Source organism: Lasioglossum baleicum, chromosome 3, assembly GCF_051020765.1.
Source record: "Lasioglossum baleicum chromosome 3, iyLasBale1, whole genome shotgun sequence".
Taxonomy (NCBI): Eukaryota; Metazoa; Arthropoda; class Insecta; order Hymenoptera; family Halictidae; genus Lasioglossum; species Lasioglossum baleicum.
In genome coordinates, this window is record NC_134931.1 from 18,356,380 (window position 1) to 18,382,644 (window position 26,265).

Here is a 26,265-nt window from a genome sequence, read left to right on the forward strand (position 1 = left end):
TCATAATATCCCTTGAGGTCATTGAGAAAAGGAAAAAGCATTGAAGAAGAAAACCTCAAGTTGGCGGAAGGTGTAACGGTAAAAGCAACAATAGGATTATAAAAAATGCCGCAATATAAAATTCGACAGAATTCTGTACGATTGTATTCATTCATTTTATATTATACATATTATATACACTGAAAATAAATCTGAATAAATAAATTTAGATAAATTTAGTACGATTTCTATTTGTTTGGAAGCTACAAACGTTGTTCCCATGAAAAATATCATTTTATTCCATCTCACATTCTTAACCCCTTACCCTACAATATATTGAGATTCAGAACAGAGTCTAAGAAATACGTAATGTTATTAGTTTCCTTTAAACCGAGATGAAATTCTATTTTGGTTTTGTAATGTAGTTATCGGAGAACATGTAGGCATACAATAGGAATAAATAATCTCAAAAAAGGTCTAATCACTGAAACCGTAAAATAAATCGCAGTAGGGCAAGGGGTTAAAATTAGTCTACAAAAAATTCAGTCTATTTATGACTGCATTTGTTTAACGAAAAAACTTCATCGTTCGAGCTTTAGAATTTCGTTCAAGTTTGGAATTGGACATTTCCATTCGAATTTCGAACCATTCAAACCTCAAGGGTCCACGTCTAAGACTACCAGCTCGTCTTCGTTGGAGCTCTCGGTTTTCGAGCGAAATAGAACCGGATCGGTAAAATCGGACTGTCATGCCGTCGCAGTCGAATGCGTTTCCGGCGAATGCTCGCGAAACTTTTCCATCGGGAGTAGACGGTGCCACGATGTCGACGCTGACACTTCGCTTTCTTTCTCTAGTAGAGAAACACGTCGGCGAGCGCACACGCGCGCCCGGTCTCTCGCCCCGCCACGCCACGCTGCTCTTCCACCAGCGGATTTGATTTATTACCCGCACGATTGCACCGACTTATTGATAACGGAGCCGCGGCGACAACCGCATTGCGTGACGTACGGTTCGTTCATACTTTTTACCGACCCGTGTTCCGTACCCGTCCCGACGCGACAAAGGATTTCCTAAGCTTCTTCGATCGCGCAACGCAAGGACGGACGCGGATTGTACGATTTCAAATTAGTTGCTCCAATACACATCATCCATTCAGAAGAAAAGTGACATAACCCTAGCACAGTGGTCGGCAAGCTGCGGCTCTATCGCTACTCGAATTGTGGCTCTTCCACGAATGACGTGTTTAAAATAAACTAATTTTTCACTTAATAGCATGTTATTTGAACTTGATAGTATTTTAATACAATGTTCAGTCAGTCAGTGGGTTATATCTGAATTCAAATAAAGAGCAGTTTCTTTACTCTATTTTTATCGATAGACTGCAGATCGTTAGAAATTGTCTGCGTCCATTGCAACAAACAAAAACTAAATCGAATATTATTTCTTCCATTAACGATTTTAATGGAGAAGATATCATATGTATATTGTCATCTTCAATTTTTGAAATTTTTCGACAATTTCGAATTTTATCTACTCATTTTTGCTGTAAATTCATAAAAATTCGCAATCTAGTACAGTAAAGTCGCGTTTACTGTCCAGCAGCCTGTGTTCTGCACGGACAGTGATCGCGTACCGACATTATTTTGTTATGACTGCGTCTATCGCGCCGATCGTGCCGAGAGTTCAAAGGAAAGCCGAACATAGAGAAGGACAGCATGACAGTGGAGTGGGTAGGCATTGGACAGTGATCGCGTACTCGATCGCGGACAGTAAACGCGACTTTATTGTAATCATTAATCAGTCAATCACCGTTTAAATAAATTGTCTGCATTGATTGCATGGAATAGAAACTAAATTGAATGGTATTTCTTCCCTTAATCATCAATTTTAAAAATTTTAAATGTATAAACATTCGTAGTCTAATAATTACTCGTTTAATCCACGGTATAGTAGAACCTGGATTATCTGAACTAGTCAGTGGAACACGAGCATTCGGTTAATAGAATAGTTACTTGTATACAATGCTAGATTGAATCTTTAGCTTTACATTGAATCGTTTATATATGAATAATGGAGAATTCGGGGTTTGGTTCGGATAATCGAGACTATACTGTCTCGTGGATTAAACGAGGACATATGCTCCGAATTATGTCGTGTTTGGACTCGTTTTAATCGGGGAAGTGTCTGGAATATGTTGGTAAATGTTCCATCATAATAGTTATATTTTTACTGCCGAGGAATAAGAAGAGAGTCGCTTTGTTTACAAGTTTGTGTTACAGATAATGCCCTTTACGACGTTGAGGAATGCAGTCCGCTTTTGTAACTTGCAACTGATTCCACCGACCCGAGTCTCCTCGGCTGCCGAGAGGAAATTTGAGGAAACGATCGTCTCCCCGGATAAGCGCGACCCGAGCGAAAAATATGTTTCATTCAGCGGCCGCTTCCGGTTATGCCGCGCCGCAAGATAGCTTGTGTGAAATGACAACGAGTCAATCTACATGCAAACATACTCCAGAGGACATCCGGTTTTATGAAAGAAGACGATGTTCAATCCTTGCTTTTGGCAAGCAAAATATAATTTGACAGTTGTTGTGAATTCGTCACACGACATGAATAATTATGCTGTTCTGATTAAAATTTTGGTAAAAAGTATCACATTTAAAAACAGATAAAACAGATTTTTAAAAAACAGATTTGTAAATTGAAGACATTTAAAAATATATATATATATATATTTTAAGGGAAAAGAAAATAAAGATATTCTGAGGCATATATGAAAATAAAAATATTTTGAGATAAAATAGACGAAATTGGAAACTTCTGCTACCCAAATCACAAATTACAAATCGACCTAGTTTTCTACAGAAGGGCTAATCTATACGAAATTAGCAGAAATATGTATTCAGGTAGTGTGACCACTATCCGCATGATTATTTGCATGATTGTATGCAAACGTGTCTTGTTGAAAATGCATGTACTATCCCGTGTCTGTGGTGATGTACGACTTCGATTCGAACGGTCTGCACCGGTCAATTTCTCGAATCGTAAATTTGATTTAAAAGGATTCTGCAACACGTCGAATACACATGAATTAGAAAAAGTACAATTTCGTTTTATTGCAAACGATTGGTAAAATATTGCTGCAGATAAACATTTTTCAAAGTTTCAGTAATTTTCTCTAATTCATTGCCGGTAACTATAGCAATATTTCCAGTCGTATAAAATGAAAGAAAGATTAATTTTTTGTATCGCGAAACCACTTTATGGTGAAAAATAAAATGGTTCGGCACGAAAATGAAACAAACGGAATCAGAAATCACAATCGTTCGCTTTACAATAAATCAATGTTGACGCGTCGACTGCTACGCTTGCACGTGAGCACCACTTAGCTCGAGGATCTGTTCATTACTGATCATTTCCACTCGTGTCAACGTGCGTAAATCTTAACAGTGGTACTAAATGTACGGTTACACATTTTCCACAAAACAATTTAGGAGAAATTAATGGCTATAAGGAGAGTACGAAATGAACAGCAAATCAGAAGCAGCGAGTGTTGCATAGACTGTATTCCCCATATACGAACTTTCTTTTCGAAAATTCAAATCAGCAAATATCTTGGATTTCACCAAACTTTTTGCAGAATCGGCTCATTTTAAATTACACCATCGTGTCGGCGATGCACATAAAAGAAATTATGTAAGAATTTTTATAGTCTCGCTATCTTTACGATATACGTTTCCCTGGAATTGTGAATTATCTCCCTATTTGTTGTACATCAGTATGTTCGTGCTAAACTGTCGCGAGAATTAAAATGTACATGTATTACAAAAATACGAATACGAGCAGATTAATAAGCTTTGGACTATTATAGCAACTATTAGACTGGAGTTTTATGGATTTCGAATAGAACATTGTTATGTCTCCAATGTCAAAAATTTTATTAAGGGACGTAGGAAATTTTTATTTAACTCCTGCTGCCCACAATCGTTGAAACGTATCCTTATTTTGCATCTAGTAATTATGAGTGGAGCTTCAAAATTGATATCAATTATAAAATTCAGTTTTCTTTACCTTAACTTTAATTTTCAAATGTTCTCGTGCATGAAGTAATGATACTACAAAATCTCTAGATTCGAGTACGTTGAAGATATAATTAAATAACGATTACGCAAGCGCAGTGAGCAGAATTTCGCTCCGTTTGGAACGTTCGCCGAAATGCTCGGGGTTTCCTACAATTTATCAAACACGAGTTCGAACTTTCGCAAGCAAGTTCTCAAAGTTCTATTTGATGTGTCATCTGTACCTACAAGAAGTTTATCATGCAGGCTGGATTGCCATGAATGTGGTCGTCTAAACACAACCATTGGGTGAACCATTAAAACAACTGCAAAAAAATATATATTTTTTAATTACTGCGCCGTTGAATGCACATTTGTAATTCTCAAACATTAATACAAAAATGATACCTGATTGCTGTTGTTAAAGAAAGTGCGAAGGAGATAGCAAAGAAATCGGAAAAGTCATGTGCATCAACAAGGGCCTGATGCGCCACGAAAAGCACGAGTCTCGATTACTTCGATAGCCGTGCGTGCGTGCGATGAGTATTAAAACGTGTAATAGATCCATCACGCTGCGGACCGAGGACGAGAAGCAGTTTGCACACATCAAAATATGTATCGCGCGTTAAATATTTGTAAATTATCGCCTGGCTCTTTTGGCCAAGTAAAAGATGTCTCGAATATTCGGCCAGACTGATAACAACTCATTAAATTCGGTATCAAGGAATCGATGACATCACTATATCGGGCCACGGCACTTTCAGAAGTCATTTTCGTAATCTCGGAGACGCAACAAATACGTTTATCGGTTTGCGTCGCGAATTATCAGTGGTTATGTATTATTAGGGAACTCCGTGATCGGAAGAAACGAAATACAAGCGTTTCCCTCCTTTGTTTTCCTTGCTTCCGTTCGTTATACTTTTTGCTGCGACTTTATTCTCTTCTCCGAGCTCTTCAGACGTTTCTCGCCGCATTTGATTTGCATTCGATACAGCTTACGCTCGGGAAAAACTATAGCTTGGTTCTTTTTTTTTTAGAGATACAGCTGAGGCACGCTAATGATCTCCACCGCTCTACTCTGATTACTGCTGAGGTGTGCGACAGTTCGAGAAAAGATGTGCGAAATACTATATGTATAACATCGTGCATAGTATGCAGTTGAAACGAAATTCTAACGTTAATTTAATTAATTCTAAAATAGCGAGCAAGAATTTTAGCAAATAATATATATCTTTATATTTCATCATATTTATATCTTATTATATCACGCAAGTAAAATATTTTTGCAGGTGAATCATTTTAATAATTTTATGCACGACATTTCGAGCAAGAAACGAATGAAAGTAAATCGTTATATCTTCTTTTCTTTGTCAGTAGAAATAAAATATAGCTTCGTACATTTTGCTTTATATTATTGTATAATTTACGTGATTAATTCTATAACTGTCGTCAACGAATGCTGACGTAGGAAATAGTGAATATATTGAGTATTCTTCTCGTAAATGAAATATTTTCTACACATCACAAATCCTCTTTTCGCGTTCAGGGGATCAGTATCTATTATGAAAACTTAAGTAGTTAATTTACATTATGCAGTGCCAAATTTTGCTGCTACTAATGAAACAGCAAAAAAAGATAGACAAGAATGAGGATGATAAATATGTTAATTAACAAATGCAACGTTTGAAAAATTAGGGAATTAAAAAGACCATTAAGCAATAATTAGACATTTATGGTAAAATATAGAAAAATATTACTTCGTTAAAATTGTTGAAAAAAGGAAAACATGTCAATGCAGCTTCTGCACCTTGCAAATTAATATAGAACATTTTTATTTTGCATAAAAATCTGACTATCTCAGAACCTGATTATTTTATACAACTTTGCATACTAGATAAGAGATAAAAGAACGAAGTAAGATTTGCGCTTTACAGATCCTCCCTAATGAAATAAAACTTTATCGTATAATTGCAAAGCAATTCTCCTGCAGAAAGCACTCCAACAAACTTTCGAGAACTCGGATCGCTTTGGAAGAACGAAATCGAGATACCCTGCACTCATTCGATGCAAGAAATCCTTCTCGCGAGTCTATCTATCATCACCGCGACAAACGACGCCGCCACGAAGACGTAAAAACCGCAGGAGCAAGCGAGACGGGTGAACTCGAGGAACTTTCACCCGTTTGGGACCGTTTCCATCACGAACGGGATAGACCCAAACAATAACTCGACACGGGGAACCAAAAAGTCCCACGGAAATATCCGGACCAAAACGAATCGAACAACTGGGAGAAGCAAATGCGAAAAGCAGCAGCCATAAGTGTTACAATTGGACTGTGAATTTACGAATAGACTGCGGATTTTATGCATTTATGATAAAAACAAGTAGTTGCAATTTAAAACAGCAGACAGGTTTAAACAATTGAAGAACATCGATGTATTAGTTACAGCTCACAAACATTATTAAAAAATATAATCAATTTTTACGTGGTCCTCGTTTGTTGCAGTTGATGCATACAATTTTTATTTCGCATAAAGTTCCGCAGTCTGTTTATGACAAAACCAAATCAGCGAGATACAGAAGTGAGAAGACGTTGAACGAGTTTAAGAATTGTTAAGCAAATTATTAATATTCTTAATGATTTCACTCAAAAAATCTTCACTGCGATTTACGTTTTTTGAGCAAAACGTAATGAGTAGACTGCGGATCTGTACGCAAAATAAAAATATTCTCCATCGATCATGGGGAGCAGTAGTTAAATAAAAATTCATGTTAGTCTTTTCGCGTTGAAAACAACATAACAGTATTCTTAGATTCTTTATATTTTCCACTGTTTTATATTGTATTTCACCCAGTAAATTCTTCATGAATGCATACCGCAGTCTGTTAATGAGTATTTAAACATTCACAAACTTCCATATGTAAAATTTCGAGAAAATATCAAGATTACTTTGATTTCCTAAATATATATCAGTATATTAATTTTCTATTTCAGGATGTCGTAGTTGACATTAAGACAAATCCAACGACCTAGCATACCACAAACTGGAGCCTCTAAACAACGCTAGAATAGTTTTCCCGTTTTGTTCAGGCTAGACACATTGCGTCGTCTCCGAGGTGTTAAAAGGGTAAGAAGCAACAGCGCGGGAAACCAGTTAGTAGAATCGTCAACTCACATTGATCGAATATCTTAAGCATCGCTTTCTTCAGCTGCATAATCGTGCGCTGACCGTGGCGATACGCCTCGACGAAGTGGAGCAATCACGTTCATAACCAGTGCCGTCGTGTAAGACCCGAGCGGTGCTCGTCTCTCGTGCTTGAACTCGCCGTTTTGAGAACAGTTCATCCTCTCGCGAGCAGACGAAAACCACCGGCCTAGGTGTCCTTCAAGGACTGGCCGTCTGGGACTGGCGTCTCGCTGGACACTTCGTCGGCCTGTGGCCCGGGATGCTCCGGGACGACCGCATCCTTGTTCCTCAACACTCACTCACTTTCCTCTCGCGTTTGGATCACTCTTCTCCTTTCCTGGCCCTTGGCCTTTCGCTGGTAGCGGGACAGAAACAGACTCGGTGAACTGGACGAGTTAACGGGAGACAACTGGACCCGAGCGAAAACAACGCGTTCCTCTTCTCTTTTTTCTCTAGGTTGGCCTCTGGCGGCGTTTATGCTACTCTGCACTGGCCCCCGGCCCTCTGCGGCACTTCTGCCAGCTCCGAAGCAACGCGAGGCAACTGGAATTCGAGCGAAACAACACGCTCCTCACTGTGCTTTACACTTTTTCTCTAGGTTGGCCTCTGGCGGTGTTTAGACTAGTCTCAGCTGGCCGTTGGACCGAACGAAAACAACACGCTCCACACTGTCTTCTACTCTTCTTCTCTAGCATTGGTCCCTGGCAGCGTTTATGCTACTCTTATCTGGTCCCTGGCCCTTTGCAACGCGAGACAACGCAGCCTAAGCGAAACAACAGGATCCGAGCGAGAACGCCACCGGGAAACGCGTGTTCGAGCGGAGTTTCGAGGAAGCGGCCGCGCCGTGCGGCGTCCCGTCACTTCCGCCGCGCTGGAATTCCGACGATGAATGAACTCGTTCGTGTAATCGCTCCCACGTAGCCGGCCGATCTCTCCCGGGACAAATTCTCTCCCCGATAACACCCACGTGGCCGCCTCTCTCTCTCTCTCTCTCTTTCTCTCTCTCCGTCGCGCGCGCCGGATCTCAAAAACCGGCGCAGCCGCCGCGGTTGAAAGTCACCGAAATCACCGTTTTCCTAACCGGCCGGGCAGGACCGCAAAAGCAAGAGGAATCTTTAGCTGAGGCGATCGTTAGTCGTACAGAATGTTCAACGACCGATCGAACCGCTCTATCAGAGACGTGGCACTAATTGTGATCGCCGGCCGGGAAACCGAGCAGATTATTCATCGAGCGGCGTCCGTCAGCGCCACGGCGGTCTCGCCTGGCCCCGTTAATCGCGAAATTGTTTCGGGGAACAACTCTTCCTTCCCCGTCCTCTCTCTTTCTCTCTCCGTTCTCTTTTTCTTGATCGGTTTCCTCTTTTTTCGCCAGCGGGGGTATCTTCGCCAGCCTTCGTTCCGCGAACGATTTAAACGGTTACCGCTCAGGACGCCAGCGGCCGCTCGATCACGGTTAATTGCCGAACCGGAATTAATGCGGACCCGTTCGATGAACAGCTGACTGCGGAACGGACTGGCGGCCGTCTCGCCGATATTCCTCCTCCGCCGACGTCGAACCGAACACCGACAGTTTTATCCGACGTTCGAATTATTCTCCGGCTGACAAAGAATACTGACGAGCAGCTTTTGATTTACGAGCACCCTCTCCTCTCTCTCTCTCTCCGGCCGCCTTCCGCTCGCTGTTCTTTTGCTCCTGCCGCGAGCCGGAGAAAAAGCGCGGGTGGTGCGTCGTATCTTCCACACGACGTGACTCTCTCTCTCTCTCTTCTCAGCTGGCTTCTTCTTTTAGTCGTCACTCTTCCGATCGGCTACGATGTTCTCGTCGCACGCAGCCGACGAATCTCTCGCCTCCGAACTTCCACTAACAACTTCCACCTCCGAAAAAACGCCCTGCCCGAGGTCCATCGATCTCCGGGTTCCAATGATCGAGTAATCCGCGGATCGATAGACGTCCGGATCGGTCAACTTCGTGTACACGCGTGGTTACTTTCTCGCGTCCGTCGACATCGATCCTGCGATATCTGCCAACGGGAGATCTAGCAGATCACTAGCGACGGATAGGAGATCGATGCAGCGATGCAGTTCTTCCGGAGAAACAATGTTCGAACTGTGCTTCCACTTGTTTCACTTGTTCCACTTGTACTTGTTTTACTTGCTTTACTTGTTCCACTTGTTCCACTTGTTTCAGTTGTTCAGCTCGCGAACGCGATTGTTCGCCATCGGAGAATTGTCGCGATTTCGAGGAGGATCTACGGGTTGGGATCACTGTCGCGGGGACACACAGACACTCTTTCTCACACCGATTGCGTATGAGCAAAACGCGCGTGCCGCGCAATTCGCACACGTAACGTTCCCCGCGCGAGTTTAACCGCGACTGCCGTGTCGGAATCGAGTCGAGTTACTCTCTCGCGAGCTCGAACCGAACGAGCTAGAGGGGAGCGCTTGCGAGACGGACGGAGAGAGAAAGAACGAGCGAGCAAGAGAGAGTGAGAGAGAGAGAGAGAGAGAGAGAGAGAGAGAGAGAGAGAGAGAGAGGGACAGAGGGAGGAAGACAATAGAGAGAGACCGACTACGGTCAAACAGAAAGAAGAGTGTACGAGAGAAGGAGAGAGCACGAGGAGAAACGGGGAGGGAGAGAACGAGGATTTCACAGCCAGAGGATGGAAGATTTGAGATTTCGAGTGCTGGAGAAGGAGAAAGTATTCGGCGGAAGAAAGGACGAGGGATTTAGCGACAGAGACACAACGAAGAAACGGCGAAATTTTGGAATGTGGTGGACCGAAGCAGTGCGAATTGTCAATCTTGTTAGGTAAAGAAATGGGCGATTGTAGTGGATGTGATCGCAAAGTTACCCTTTCTCGAAGTAAAAAGTATTTTAACGTTTTGTTAACCAGTTATAGAGTCGTCACTAGATTGCGGATATTTTAGGCAAGATAAACATTGTCTGCATTGACTTTCTTCCTTCGATAATTTAAAAACAATTCGAAATAACATATCAATATCATGTGGAGTTCTTTTATCTTGCTACTGCTTTTTAAATATCTCCTACTCTTTTTTTCTCATAAATGTTACACAACTAGTTATACAGTCATCACTAGACTGCGGATGTTTAGGCGAAATAAACATTGTCTGTATTGTCTTTTTTATCTTCGATAATTTAAAAATATTCAAAATATTCAAAATTACGCGTCAATGTCCTTTTAATCATACTACCGTTTTAAATTTATCCTCATTTTTCACATAAATCTTCCTTTTCTACCATGTTTTATAAGCTAGATTATTCCTTTCTTGTAAAAACGGCGTGGTTTTTATTGAATGGTGTTATTGCTCCAAAAATCGGACACTTTTGCAATTTCTCAATGATTAGGTAACATTCGAGTGTACCATACTTAGTACTCAGTACTGCAAACTACCACTGATGAACTAATTGTAAGCAAGAAAACACTTCTTGCATTTCTATGTATTATACATCAAATGTGACTCGACATTTTCAAATTGCTAGTTTATATTTTATAACATTAATTTTGTTTTTGCTGATACTGGGTCCTCCATTAAGAGGTGTCATTTTAAATGTCGTGTTATTTTTTATTCGTGATGATTACGGTCGTTACTAGACTGTGGATCATTATGCAAAATAAAAATTGTCTGCATCGGTTGCAAGAAACACAAACTAAATCGAATGTTATTTCTTCCCTTAATGATTTTAATAAAGGAGAAATCATATATTGACATCTTCAATTTTTAAAATTTTCCAGTCAATTTGAATTCCATTTTGCTATAAATGCATAAAGATCCGCAATCTAGTCGTTACTTTTCATATCTACATTTTACTCGGAACAAGATAAAATAAAAGAAAATTGATGGTGCAGAGAGTACAACCAGTCCGTTGCCTAGCATTTCAGCCAGTGCGAGTCTTTTGTGAAATTCGCTAAAAAACGTTCGCTATGTAGAAGATGGCGTAATGTCGCAGCGAACGAGGAAGAACACATCACTGGTCAAACAAAAGTAATCTTTGAACAAAGACTTCTACGAAACGCGCGCAAACTCGAGTGACTCGACACGATCTCTCTTCTATTCGATGACATTTGCGTGAACCGGGGGAATGCACGCGCGTACGGGGAATCGAAAAACCCGATCGCTTATGGTAATTCTCAGTTTTATCCATGTAATCGTCGGATCCGATGCGTGTGCTCTGTTCCGAGAGTTCGCGAGCGCCCGTTTTAGGTGCTGAGGGACAAAAGCGTGTGACGTCTTTATCGCTCCCGGTTTCCGTCTTTCGCGAACTCTCGTCAAAGGCGTGCAAGTGCAACAATATCAGCAAGCATATTGATTACAGTGGCCGGGTAGAAGGCGCGAGATTAATGAAGCTGAACATTTTTCCACGGCCGCGCCAGTGGCTAGGAAAATAGAGCTCCGGGGGAACGTTTAATAGATAGATTCTTCTGGCATTTTCAACGCTTAAATTAAAGCGGTTGGTTTTTCATATTGACACTAAACTCGTCGAGCAATAAATCGAAGTAGCAAATTCACCCTTACGCAGACTTTACGTTTTTTAATTCAAATTCACCCTTTTGCATACTAAATTTATCCCCTTGTAAATAAAGGTTTCCTACAAAGTTTCCTTCAATTATTCTTATGAAAATAAAATTTTAACTTGTTTAATACTGAACATATAAAATACTTGTTTAATACTACAGATTTTGCACTCCAAATCCTTTTGTAAATCAAATTCACCTTTTTGTCAATCAAATTCACCTTTTTCCAGATCATATTTACCTTTTTGCATATTAAATTTATTCCTTTGTACAAATAAAGGTTTCCTACTTTGTTTCCTTATATTGTTCTTATGAAAATAAAATTTTAACTTGTTTAATATTGAATATATAAAATACTTGTTTAATACTACAGGTTTTGCACTCCAAATCGTTTTGCAGATCAAATCTACCTTTTTCTCAATCAAATTCACCCTTCTCCAGATCATATTCACCCTTCTGCATAAATTTATCCCTTTGTAAATAAAGGTTTCCTACAAAGTTTCCTTACATTATTGTGATGAAAATTAAATTTTATTTTGTTTAAATATTATTGAAATAATTTTCTATGCGTACTTATTCAAGTTGAGGGATATCAGTTCGAGCACCTACTACTGGCTTCCAGGTAATAGCTATTATACATATGGGAAATTATGTCGATAATATCTCGTTAACTATTATATTTATGTTATACGAAGGTCAATACCTTTTTACGCAGAATTGTGTGCTTCATCCGAATTCGAGCAAAAAAAAACATTTTAAAAACCACGCTTATATTAAAATGCACTAAAAAGGACAAAATAATTTTTTTAGACATTAGTGATTATAATGTATAATATTCAAATGTTCTCGGCGCAACGGTTCGATCGGTTTATAGGAAAAAAGCAAAATTTGCACGTTAGTTAGGAACTTTCAACGTTTCGATCTTCATTCAGATCATTTTCAAGAAAGTAGAAAAAACTGCGTCTGAAAAATATATTTTCACAATGTAAAACCAGAAACTTTAAAATATCTGCGTAACCAGAATGTAACAATGTAACAAGATACTGCAATAATTTACTTACATTGCTTTATAAAGATTATAAATACGGAATTGAAATTGTCTTAGCACATGCTGCTTTCATGTCGTCAGACAGGATACTGGATCATAGACCATCAAATTAGTGATTATAAATAAAAGCGTGGAGCGCTAAACTATATTGACGTAATCTTCATGGGCGCTCCACGCTTTTTTATTTACATAGTCACTAATGTCTAAAAAAATTATTTTCTCCTTTTTAGTGCATTTTAGTTAGTTTATTTAGAGAGTTATTTGAGGTTAGTATGCCCTGTATTCAAACAGCAAAATGCGGCGGAATCATCGTTGGACGTGCGGAAACCGCAGATTTCGCACGGCTAATCATCCGCGTTCGATTCGAGGGGACTTTGGTTCGTTAATGGGGAAAGGTGTTGCATAAGAAATTTAGTAATTATGCACGAGGCCGAGGTTCCGGCCTGTCCTGTCGCGTAGAAAGCTGAAAATCCGGCTACCGGCGAAATGGCGAAACGTATCGGCGCGGCGCGGCGACTGTAGCCCGGGAAAGATGTATGTACGACGGTCCGGGAGGGTAGATAAAAATTGTTATCTGTTCTGTGTTGGCAGTCGGGTATGTGCTTACATCGGCTTTCGTGTGATAACCACGCGCTTGTTCGTCTATTTACGTAAGTATAACGCCTGGCAAGAGGCGAAGCTGGAGGTAGAAAGGCGAGAAGTGCACGTAGATTATGCTCGTTCAAGTTTCAATCAGTATTCGACGGGAATTCGATCACGACGATTGGCACATTGACGACTCCGCTGCCCTGGCTCCAGTTTTGGCAGGATTCGCTTGGAAACAATCTGATTACGCGTCGATTGAAATGTAACTGTCACTTCGACTGCAAGTTGCTCTACCATTAGGAACAATTTCGCTAGGAGCTTCCCTAAATAGTGTGGGTTAGCAGCAGTGGGCAAACCTGGCATATCTGATTACTCATTTATATCATGATTGACGATAAATTTCTGTGGCAAAACAGCATATTAGGAGGAAATTTATATTATCAATCGTAGAACAATTATTTTCATGCATGAATATTGTTAATTCTTGTTCTGATTTATTAATTTTATTGTTAAATTTCATTGCACATATATTAGTAATCAAATTTAGATTTTTCTAAAAAATTTTGCCATTGTAGAGCAGTGTTTCCGGAAAGAACGTAATAAACAAGTTTATTTTTGATCACACATATGGATTTATGAATAATGCCATGTTCATCACTGATACTAATCTTTTTGTGTTTCCATCTTTTATTCTTCTTAATTATAATTCATAAATAACGAAGTAAGAACGAGTTACATTGTAACTTAATTGAATACGAAACCAGAATTACAAATTACATCAGAATTTAATTGAACGAGGTGTCTGAATTTCGAATTACTTTGCAATTATAATTCATGGAGTAATTCAATTGTAATTCAACACATTTCTGCTTGGGGGCTCACCCAATTAATCCAAATTAACTCGAGCGACAAAATTTTTTGTATAATTCATTTTTTCTTTTTCCATTGAAATTGTTTTTATTTTATTGGTCGCCTAAATCTTTTATTATCCGTCGAATCGAAGGTTTTTTCATTATTTATAAAATGGAGCGAATGCAAAAAATGTCATGGAGATTATTGTCGACTGTAAATTAAGGTGTGTATTGTTGTATTATTTTTATCTCACTAAAATTATTTAACAAAGAAATAAATGTCTATACATATAGCTTCTATGTCTTAGGATTGATGCAGACAATTTTTATTTTGCATCTTTATGCAAGACCCACAGTCATCAGCGGTGAATAAACAGATTGTATTGATTGATTGATCGAATGATTGATTGCCTGACTGATAAGGTTAACTGGTTTTCTCTGGTTTTGAAACATAAAGGTGGCTAATTCTTGTTTTGGAGGTGTTTGGTACTGGATATTACATTGCACTTGTTATTTTGTTCTGCAACCTCGTGAGAGAGATATAAATGTAATAGGATTAAATACAGGCTTGTAGCATATTTCGGTGTGCGAAAAGCTGCATGGTTACATTCAATATTTATATTTCCATTATACTTTGCATTAAATATTTTCTTTTTTGCCATTTCTATATTAACTCGAAGATGCACACTATGTCTTATACGTATTCTGACAAGATAGAGTGACTTACAGAATCATTTGTATCCTTTCGGCACAGTAATTAATTGCAAAATGTGTTTAATAATTTCCACTTGTTAATTTTAATGTACACAATTCGATTCACTATTTTTAATATTTTTCTGCGACATATTTCCCTCGATACAAACATGCGCGAAATTATTTTCTCAAATCATTATGGCGGACTATTTCAAACAAGTTCGTGAGTCACACGCATCTGGCTAACATTTGGTTCGAGATGTAAATATGTCTAACCTAAATTTTAATCCCGGACAATATGTATAACGGCATTGACATTTACTCACATGCCACCGAGTGAAACTCCGAAATCTCGATAGTCACGTTAATGTTATTCTGCTAACGAGATCTCATTTTCCCTCCGCCAGAGAAAATAGTTAAATCAGGAGGCGATAAAAATGAATCTTGTCCAGCTGAAATTCGCATGGCGGCTATCAGTTTGCTAATACACGAGTGCTCTAACGAAATTAACATGCCCGTTTCCGGTCGATCGCAACGCAGCGACTTAGAGCAGCCGGCGACAATAAATTTCAATTAAGTTACCAATAAAGATATCGGGCCAGCCGGGTCGTTGCATTGGCGCAATCGCGGCACAATTATAAATATCAATGGCGACGAGGTAACAACGACGCTTTTTGCATTAAATATACAGGGTGTCCCAAAATTCGTGAAAATCCCGAAAGGGGGTGGTTCCTGAGACCATTTCAAGCGACATTTTCCTTTGCAAAAATGTTATCCGCGGCTTTGTTTACGAGTTATTAACGAAAAACACGGACCAATCAGAGCGCGACCTAGACGCGAGTTGCCACAGTCGGCTCGGCGCGTCAAATGTCTATTGGCCGACTGTGGCAACTCGCGTCTAGGTCGCGCTCTGATTGGTCCGTGTTTTTCGTTAATAACTCGTAAACAAAGCCGCGGATAACATTTTTGCAAAGGAAAATGTCGCTTGAAATGGTCTCAGGAACCACCCCCTTTCGGGATTTTCACAAATTTTGGGACACCCTGTATATATATAGTATACATATACATATGTATAGTATATTTCTCCGTTTCCCCTTGCCTGCTGCCGCCCCGTTTTTCAAGCAAATTGCGCCGCGCTACGTGGGCGAGTTAATTAGACGCTTACTTACGCGTGACGAAACAAACACGACGACGACGCGCGGGCCTCTGGCTTTTTAATGAATTCCAACAAATCTCGCCGTGCGTCGTGGGCCGAAATAATGTCACGACGATTAGTCATCATCAAGCACCTTCGCGGCGGAAGAGCCGCTGGACATTTTTTCGACCTCCTCCATGCGATTAACCAGGGTAACTGTACCGATTACTGCGGTGTCGTATTTTTCATTTTAATATTATTCCTAATTCATCATGAAATAATAACACGCGTAAGCATGTTATGGTTGGCCCTCAAAATCTTATACAACATAAGAAAATATTAAGAAAATAAAATCAAGAACATTTTGTACGTATTACTGCGGACGAAAAAGAGCCACGTACCAATACCTGCGTACCCATTACTGCGGATTGGAATTCGAAATATACGAGCGCATTGAAAGCAGCTACGTGTCCAGTCATTCATTTAAATAAATCCCGAGTGCAGTAACAAATTATCACATTTTAAATGAATAAACCTTTTATTCATTGTAGTATAATATCACATAAATATAAGAGTAATATGTATTATCTTTAGTTTTCATCTTTTTATTATTATTTTATGAAAATACTTTATTTGCAAAAGGGTGAATTTGTGACTTGTAACATTCAAGTTTTGAGAAAGAATATATTTGACTTGCAAAACCTGTAGAAAATCGTCTATAACCCGGTCGATTTTTCTAGGTTAACGAGTGTCGGACGCTTGGCATCGAATTTGTAGACCGTCGGATTCTACACCAGAAATAATCTTAGCATCGTTCGATGATATTTGCGGTCCGAATGCTGTTGGACCGGGGAGAACACCTTGTGAGGTTCATTCGACAGCTTAAGCTATGTCCACACTGAAGGAGCAAGGAGCAACATTTAGTCAACGTTGTATCTGGGAATAGTCGCCGGTTTTACCGAATGAAAGAAGAAAAAGGCAACGAGAAAGAGACAGAAAATCGCTCGTTGGTTGCTTCAGTGTGAACACAGCTTTACGCACCAATGAAAAATAAAATCCGCTGTCTAATTACAATCGAAATATTATATAATCTTTCGGAATTATTTTCTCGAAGACACTTTAGGTAACTGTTTCCTTATGTCGATCGTATATTGTTGTTAAAACCGATATTTTTAGTGATTTAGTGATTTTTTAAATAATAATTAAATAATTATTTTTAATACTTGATCGAACCAGTGCGCCGAAATCACTAAAAATATCGTTTTTAACACTTTAGGTAGATAAAAATTCTTTTCAAACGTTAAAATAAATTATCACTTACATATTTTAATAATATTTTACTAAAATAGAATTTAAAACATCATTAGGGGCTAGAATAAATTTAAACCTGGATCGTTTAATTCATTTTATGCGAGTTGAATAACAAGTGCACGATTCTGGGGACACTCCGTTTGAATTCGACGCAAGGAAACGAAACTTTTCCCGAGCTGCAGTACACGGCATTTTCAATAACCATAACAAACATCCCGCCATAAAGAAACATATTAAACGTTTGCAGTACCATTGCATGTATCAGAACGGACATTTCTGGAGCATCGATATCCTATAACGCGACGAACTTTCATGCAATAAGATCAAACAGATGTCTTGGACGAAAACGGAGTCTCTTCGGAGGACATCGAGAAGGTGGATAATGTCGTTGCAAGAAACGAATGTTTCATAGAGATTCATGATATGACCTTTACCGAAAGAGACCACGACACAAGCTTACAAAACGCGATACTAATGACTGTTCGGTTGGTTAGTAACATTGTAAAAACTGTATAATTGTAAAGAATGGTACAGACTGTACAGAATTGAACAGTACAGAATTGTACAATTGTAAAGAAATGTAAGGAAAATTGTAAAAAAACAATTTTACACAATTGTTATACATTTTACAATTGTAAAATTGTAAAAAAACAGAGTCTTCTTTTTAATTTGTGAATATACGGAAGTAATGTAATTTTTAAGAGTACTAACGAACAGTCTTTTTTCGAGCATCTCGGTGTCATCCTAGTCGTTTGAAAATGGTTTTTTAGGTTAATTATACTCGTAATACTTGTCACCCTTAACTAAGCGTGACTTATTAGCTCCTCATTCAAAATTATCACGGCTACTATATGGAATATGGGTCTGTGAACGTGTTAATTGAGATTGCGGGAGACGCTTGTGCTTTATTACTGTTATTAAATTTCATTATTACTCCTTGTCCTGTTCTCGAAAAGCAACCGTGAATGTCCCATAACATTGTTAGCACAGATGATCCATTATTAGAGTAATTGACACTGTCACAGATGATTATTGCTGTAATTGTTTGTAGCTTATACGGTAATTAACGGATCTCATGGGTGACAAAAATTGGAACGAAGTGCGATCATATTGCTGAACGTAATTCAAATGAGATTTAATAAAATACCTTTTGATTAGATGCAACTATCATATGGCATAGGGGATGAGCAAATATGGTGTTTTATAAAGTGTTAATAATCGTTGTTGATGTTAATTAACCGAGTTTGAACGCGGCTTGAATTTTGTAAAATTTGAAAACCGGGATGTAAATTTGAGAAAAAAGTAAATAAAATATTCGATATGTAATTTGGTTCGTATTCTGGACTGGTGCAAAATTCAGGAATGAAATAATATATTATAATTAGTAAATTAAATGTACCAAACACAATTAAAATATTCTTGCTCAAATTCATTTAAAACTAAGTGCCCAATTTTTGTGCGATCCCGTTTTAATAGACACGCCAAAATCTTCTGGAAAAATGGTTTCATTGGTCTAATTTTGCTCTTTGCTGTACAAGACTAGATGAGGGGAAGAAGTTACCCCTTCTCTGCCAGTAATGGATGCGTCACGTGACCGGACCCGACTTTGTCTGAATGACTTCGTCCAGATTTATTGAAAAACTAAAAAATTGACAAGAGCCTATAATAGAATACACAAAAGAATAAAATTGTATCTAATGACCAGAAAATTATATTTTTGTTAACCTAAACCTAAATGAATCAATATTATTTACATAATGTTGCTGTGTTTTAGCAACGAATAAAATGTTTCCTTAATGTTTTAATTATGAGCAAATTTTATTCTTTAGTAACAACTTCACCCAATGTAAAAATTATAAGAAACCTATTACACTATTTTAATTTTAAAAAGTTAGAATTTTCAAATATAATAAATTTTACAATAAATTACTCGTTAACCCTTTGCACTACGAATTATTTCTTAATTTTGTTGTCAACAATTCCCTAGTATTTTAAGTGTTTTATTTAAAATTTACTTGACTGCTACTTATTTTAAACAATTTTGTTTACTAATCACATTAAATATAGCTTTCAAACTTTGTTGTAATTTATATTTATGGAACTTATATTTGTTTTTGAAGAACCAAATACATTTGAAAACTCTAATGTCGAATCACCTCGACCAAGGAGTCAAAAGATTAATCCTTTATAGATGATAATATTAATACTCATACTATTTCTACGTAACTGTATATGTTTTTTTCAAAATTGGAACTTATAGCCCCGGTCTCTCCTACTTCCATTACAGACTGGACGTCCACGTATCCACGATGTAAGCGCATGCTTACAGATGCACATGCGTATTGCCTGTCAGGGGGTTTCAGATACGTATCAGCATACGGGTCCATTGGATTACGCAACTGATGAGCCAGCATTCGAAGAATCATGCTAGTGACACGAGCCAGGCTGTCGCAGGTGCAGCTTCTGATCGACGAAACTTCGAGCCGAACGCTTCTTTTCGTTGCTGACCAAAGAGAGCCCAAATTCATTAAACGTCAAAATAATGCGAATAGTTTCCCCGGAGCGATAAGTTGCTTTCGTGGAGCAATGGCGCCGGAGGAATTTCAATCTGGCGGGCGTCGTTCTTTCGCGCCGTGCCCTGTTTGCTAAATCTTTGCAGCTTGAATTTAATTCGACCTGAATGAACAATGCCCCGGCGAGAGGAGGAGGGCTAATTACGTTTCACTCGTTTCGCCGAGTATTTTCCGAAAAGTTTGTTATTATGGCGGAAACTCGAGCCGTGAATTAACATTCGTATCCAATTATCCGGTCTGCTTTTAGATGTACCGGCCGTGGTAATTAATGCGCCATTTTCTTACCAGACCCTCGTTCAGCCGGATAAAAGGACTGGACTTTGATCTTTTCCTTCCCAAGGGAACTGCGGTAATGTCTCGATTTGTGTGGAAGAGATGTGCAGGGTGTACGTGTAATATTCTGGTTACTGCAGACATCTCTTCATTTTTCTGATTAAAATGAATCCAAACACGACATCATTCGGAGCACATTTGCTTGTTTAATGCATGATACAGTGGAACCTCGATTATCCGAACCGATTGGATTCTCCATTAGTCTGATACCTGTTTCATACATATGTAAGCGGTTTAATCTAAAGTGGTCCGTATACAAGATTTATTGTACACATCGGTCATGATTACCTGAATTGCAACAATCTAGAGTGAAATAGAATATTGATTTTCTTTCTTAATATATGTTTAATAGGTTGAAAATAATATGATAGTATTTTTAAATTCTTCGAATGTTTTTACTATCTTTAGTTATACATATACACTTTCTCATTTCTGTCACAAATGTATAAAATCCGATGTATAAAGACAAGCAACCTCTTAACGTTGAAGAAAATACTTGCAGAATGACTTTGGGAAAATGGCTGCCACGTCCTCTTACCTTAAGACATTTCTCTAAAACTTTCAGTAAATACTACTTAAACATCATACAATAAAAGGTCTATATCGACTTTTTATAGAAACATAATTTTATATTATTTAAGGAATTGTTCAATTTCTCTTATGTTTGAACTAGGTGTTTTGTAAAAATTACTGCCACATCCTTCTCGTTCAAGACATACTGTTTAAAATATTTTGTAAATGTTCCTTAAAGATCATACAATAAAACGTACATATTGATTTTCTAATGAAGCATAAAATTTTATAGAATATGAAACTACAGACTGTGAAACATATTAACAAAGAAATTTCTATTTCCCTTACACTAACGAGCATAACTGATTCAACACACGTTACATAAGAATAAATTTTTTATGAATGGACCAAACGACTTCAATTTCTCTGTAAGGCTAGACGAATTAGTGTGGTAAATGACGACTAAAAAATATTTTTAAAAAATGCATTTGGTCGGAATTGCGGGAAAAACATTTTTAGCTGGGCCAATAACGAAAATTTAAAAGATTTACTTGGTCAAATCGTATAAATTGTATACGCTCCGAAAATTTCATTGAAATTGGTTAATTGTTTTACGAGTTATAATCGATCAAAAGTGGTAAAAATTGCAATTTTCCAAGATTTTCGGCCTTTTTACCACTTTTGATCGTTTATAACTCGTAAACCAATTTCAATGAAATTTTCGGAGCGTATATAATTTATACACAAGTTGACCAAACATATCTTTTAAATTTACGTTATTGGCCCAGCTAAAAAAGTCGTAAAAATCAATTTTTACTATTTCTTCCGCAATTCCGACCAAATGCATTTTTCCAAAATATTTTTTAGACGTCATTTACTAAACTAATTCTTCTAGCCTTACAGAGAAATCGAAGTCGTTTCGTCCATTCATAGAAAAGTTATTCTGATTTAAAGTGTGTTGAATCAGTTATGCTCGTTGATGTAAGAATATTTTTGTTTTACATAAAGATCCGGTGTCTAATTATAATATCTGCTAGCATAATTTATAGCCGATCCGGATACACGGTGTCCGCGAATGAATAATGCAAAATCGAAAATTGTTCCGGATCCGCGAAGAATTGGTACGGAACCGCAATTATGTAATTTGTTACATTGTGTCGCGGATGTCGCCGCTTTTGACGTCTGAAACAATGAAAAATGGCTGGAAGCGCGGGCGTCGTCCAGTCGTACGAGAAACGTCGGCTCTGCGGATCGGGAATTACCTCATGTTTCAGGAAACGTTGCATTAACAACCTCTTGTCTGCCTTTCCTCGACGTCTAAAGTGAATCATGAAAAAAGCAGTCAGACTTGTCTGCGGTTCTCCGACAAATCCACTGCGTTCGTACCGACGTGTTATAATATTCGATATATATTTTCTCCACGCGCATTCTCGTCGATCTTCAAAATCTCGTTTCGAACATCAAACTAGTTTATATCATACATGTGATTTTGAAAATATTGGCTTGGAACGGAATGTTCTTGCAATGTTATTCGTAGTCAATAACATTGCAAGTTCAAAAATGGTGCAGAATGAACAATATGTTATGTTATAACTAGACTGCGGATCTCTATGCAAAATGAAAATGTTCTGCATTGATTGTGGGGGATTCAGGAATAAAATAAAAATTTATTTCATCCCTTAATAACTTTGTTACATCGAAGACAGCATTGTTGGCACACGAATTTGCACATTTTACATTAAAATTCATATGTTAAAGCAACATTTTCAAACACTTGAGCTGCGACAACCCAAACAACATTTTTTATCACATGCTGTTTAAAAACATAAATTATTTAAGATTGACCATTCAAAGGGTTGGAGCTAGATTAAATCAAACGATGCTTTCGCGTGTCAGGTCGCGAATTCCTCGAACTCGCCAGGTTGTTATGCAGAATGTCTCTTCATGGTACACACGGCAAAGTGTCGGCGTCTCGCCATGTTGGGACACGACAATAGTGTTTGCAGAAACGGCGACGTCTGACACTGAGAAACGAGGGATCTTTAAAGCCCCGGCATAAACGTTTGGCACAGCCGAAAGATAAATTTCACTCGTGTCGTGGCACTGACGAATCCACGATTTCATGATACATCTAGGCGTGCTTGCTATTACTTGTCATGACCGAAGAAGAGGAACGAAAGGAAGAAGATTTCTCTTCTATTGCGGGAGTCTCGCGTTTCTCGACCGTTACCTCATGACCGTCAGTTGCAACTCTCTAATCGTTCGGGTACTCGCTAAAGAATCCTCTCAGCAGTGATCTCGTAATTAACCTGCGCATCGTTTTCTCCGTATCTCGCTGCTAAGCTTGTCTTCGCACTTCGCTGCTTGTAAATCGCGTTCGGTCTTTCTTTCTTCCGTCCCCGCCGATTGGGAAACGTTACTGTCGCTGATTCGTTCGGTATGTATTCAGCAAGATTATTATTAACCCTTCGCTGCTACTGTCGCGCAGCTTCGAAGTCACGTGATTGTTTCTCGGATTTTTAAAATATTTTATTCTATCCCCCTAGCATAATTCCTTTCGCCACATTTTTCGAATAAAAGTATTCCTTTATAAAAAGTTAAACAATAAGTTAATTCATTTTGCTCGCTTCTTTCTTTACATGTAATAGAAATTTCTAGTTTAAGAGATATTCTTTTTGAATTTTTTCGTGAAACTGGTAGTAAAATGTTCGTGACATTTTTCTGATTAAGATGATACCAAACACGACACCGTTCGGACCATGTGAACTTCTTTCATCCATGACATAGTGGAACCTCGATTATCCGGACTAATCAGTGGAACAGCGCTATTGGAAATTCGCAATATTTAAATTAAAATATCACTTAAACAAATCATTTTTCGATATACATAAGTTAAACTTTTGTTCCATTAAAAAAATTAAAGTCGTATGTCCAAGAAGCGACGTTGTAAGTTATTGAGGAAACACAATGTACTCGCACATTTATTATAGTAATGTTTAGAGCGACAGAATAATTTAAAATCAATTGAAAAATTTGCCACCGAACAGACAAACAAGAAAGCGAGCTAATAAAAACGTGGTAAAATGGACGACCATATACTAGTACTACTTTCGCCGTCCTACTTAACCTACCTTGCCCTCAAATTGACAATCTTCAATTGAAAATGATGATGTTCGTGCCAGAAGGACTACGCCTTGTTAGGAAACAACTCGCGTGATTCATTCGGTACACATCCCGATACAGATAAAAATCCATATTAATGCGCATCCATTTTGTAACAGTACCGGATGAAATACGCTGCAAGCATGCAGCGAATGGAGTTATCAACGTAGCAGTATTAAACATCGCCGATTGAGATTCTCCGCTGTCAGTCGGATGCCTGTCCGAGTTAAATTTCGAATAACTTAAAACACAGATTCCGACCGGATCAATCACGAATTTTCCGGCTGAACGTGAAGGATTGGCGACGACTGGGATCGAATGATATCCTGGATTTTCATTTAGCTGTCGGGAGATTCTACGTATCTGACGATACTTTAATCTTTGGTACAATTAAGTGCTTCCTGATGATGCAACATTTATCTCGTGCGCATCAATTGTCAATCAATTCTGTTATAAAAGTTTAATTTTAGTAGTTATTTTATATTTGGTTAATATAAAAATTATGAAGGAACATTTATTTCTCAATAGATATTTTAGAGTGAAATATAAAACTAGAAGAAAATCAGTACCACTGATTCATTGTTGCTTCTTGCGAATGTTCGTGTACAACTAGAAGTCTAGAATGATTCAAGGTTTCAACCTCAAACCTATGTAATACTAAACGGTAAATTTCTTTGAAAGCACTTTAACCATTTCTAAGCAGAATAATTGTTACTGCTCAACTGGAACTGTTTACCATTTCCAAAAAAACAAACATTTTCTATTTTTGTATGAATATATGCAGTGAAAGTTTCAGTGGATTTATAACTGGTTTATCAGAACAGAAAAGTTGAAAGTGAAAAAATGACTGTTACATCAGAACTGACCGAAAATTTTAACAGTATCAACTTTTCCCGGCCTCCCCTACTGTTGATACGAATTCATTCCTGAAGGTAGTTCCAGCTGGTACAGGATAAAAGATTCGAGTTTAGTTCCTCGAGCTCCGAGGAAGTCGTTGACGAAGAGATATCCTCCCTTCGCCGACTTTGATCCTCGCAGCTGCGTATCTTCAAGCTGAAAACGCTCGAACGGATACGTCAATTAGGACGCCGCTAATTCACGGAGGTTGTGACCTTCCGCTCTCGGGCCGCGTACGGGCCAAAGTAATAATAACTCGTTTGGTACACGAGATATATATCATAAGACAGGATCGCCGGGTGGGGAGCAAGATGTTCGGCGCAAAAGCGTGCCTTGGATCAGGCTGCCATTCACGTTGACAAGGGTATCAACGCCGGCGAAATCACCGTCGCCATTCCTTTTTTTATAGACTGAATCGTCCATGTCACCGTCGAGAAATACAGCAATTATACAGGGAAAAGAAGCCATGTTCAATTTACGATGACCTTGAGGAATGTTGACAAGCTCATCATTTTGAACAACCTCCAGGATAGTAGCAGGTTTCTTTTAGTTTTCGAGATATTTGGTAACGACTCCTTGAGATTTCTAGATCTATCAATGCAACGATACCTTTCTGCTTTTTAATGATTTTTCTGTGAAACTAGCAGTAAAATGTTCGTGACATTTTTCTGATTAAAATGATACCAAACACGACACTGTTTCGACCATGTCTACTTGTTTAATCCATTATGATTTAGTGGAACCTCGATTATGCGAACTAGTCAGAGGAACTATACTATACTATATAAAACAAGACATGTTAGGCTAGATTGTGTATGTAGAAAACTGAACCCGAAAATTCTGAAATAATGTTTTCCCTGGAAGTTGAAAATTATTGTTAATGCCAGACTGCGGATGTTTATGCATTTATGGCTTCTGAAAATTTTCAAAAAATGGTGGAACATAAAATTCCACGGAATTTAGTCAGATTTTTATTCATTTTAGAACTACAATGAAAACTTACTAACTTACTAACAATCGAAATAACATTTTACGTGATTCCACTTTCTTAAAATTTGCCTACAAAAATTGAAAATTGCATGAACATCTGCAGCCTAGTTATTACTATACTCGCTGCACAGTTCTTGTGCATATGTATGCAAATATCTACACGAAAAAAATGAAACGGGAGAAAGGTGTATCACGGTTTATAACCTCCATTAACAAGAATGAATTTTTCAGCTCTGTTAATGACACCCTTGGTAATTCAGTAGTAGTTAAAGAGTCTGTCAAACAGTAACAATATTATAGCAGTCATCTTGAACACGATATGCTACCTTCTCAATGAGACATGCTATTATAGTAAACACAATGTTACGACGTATATAAACTATTTCTTGGATACCTCACTTCTTAATACCTCCA

The 26,265-nt window shown here is 38.2% G+C and overlaps 1 protein-coding gene across 9 annotated transcripts in view; it reads right to left on the bottom strand.

Annotated features, from left to right (window-relative positions):
- Nucleotides 1–26,265, bottom strand: part of LOC143207419 (dual 3',5'-cyclic-AMP and -GMP phosphodiesterase 11) — a 153,361-nt gene that overhangs the window by 70,363 nt on the left and 56,733 nt on the right. The window contains exon 1 of one of the 9 annotated variants that reach the window (XM_076420866.1): nt 7,214–12,561. The exons of 7 other annotated variants lie outside the window; for them this stretch is intronic. In XM_076420866.1, the coding sequence (XP_076276981.1) occupies nt 7,214–7,253 (40 nt within the window). In that variant the 5' untranslated portion in view covers nt 7,254–12,561. Of the gene's footprint in view, nt 1–7,213; nt 12,562–26,265 lie in introns of those variants that run through there. One more of the 9 variants, XM_076420867.1, reaches the window with a different exon arrangement.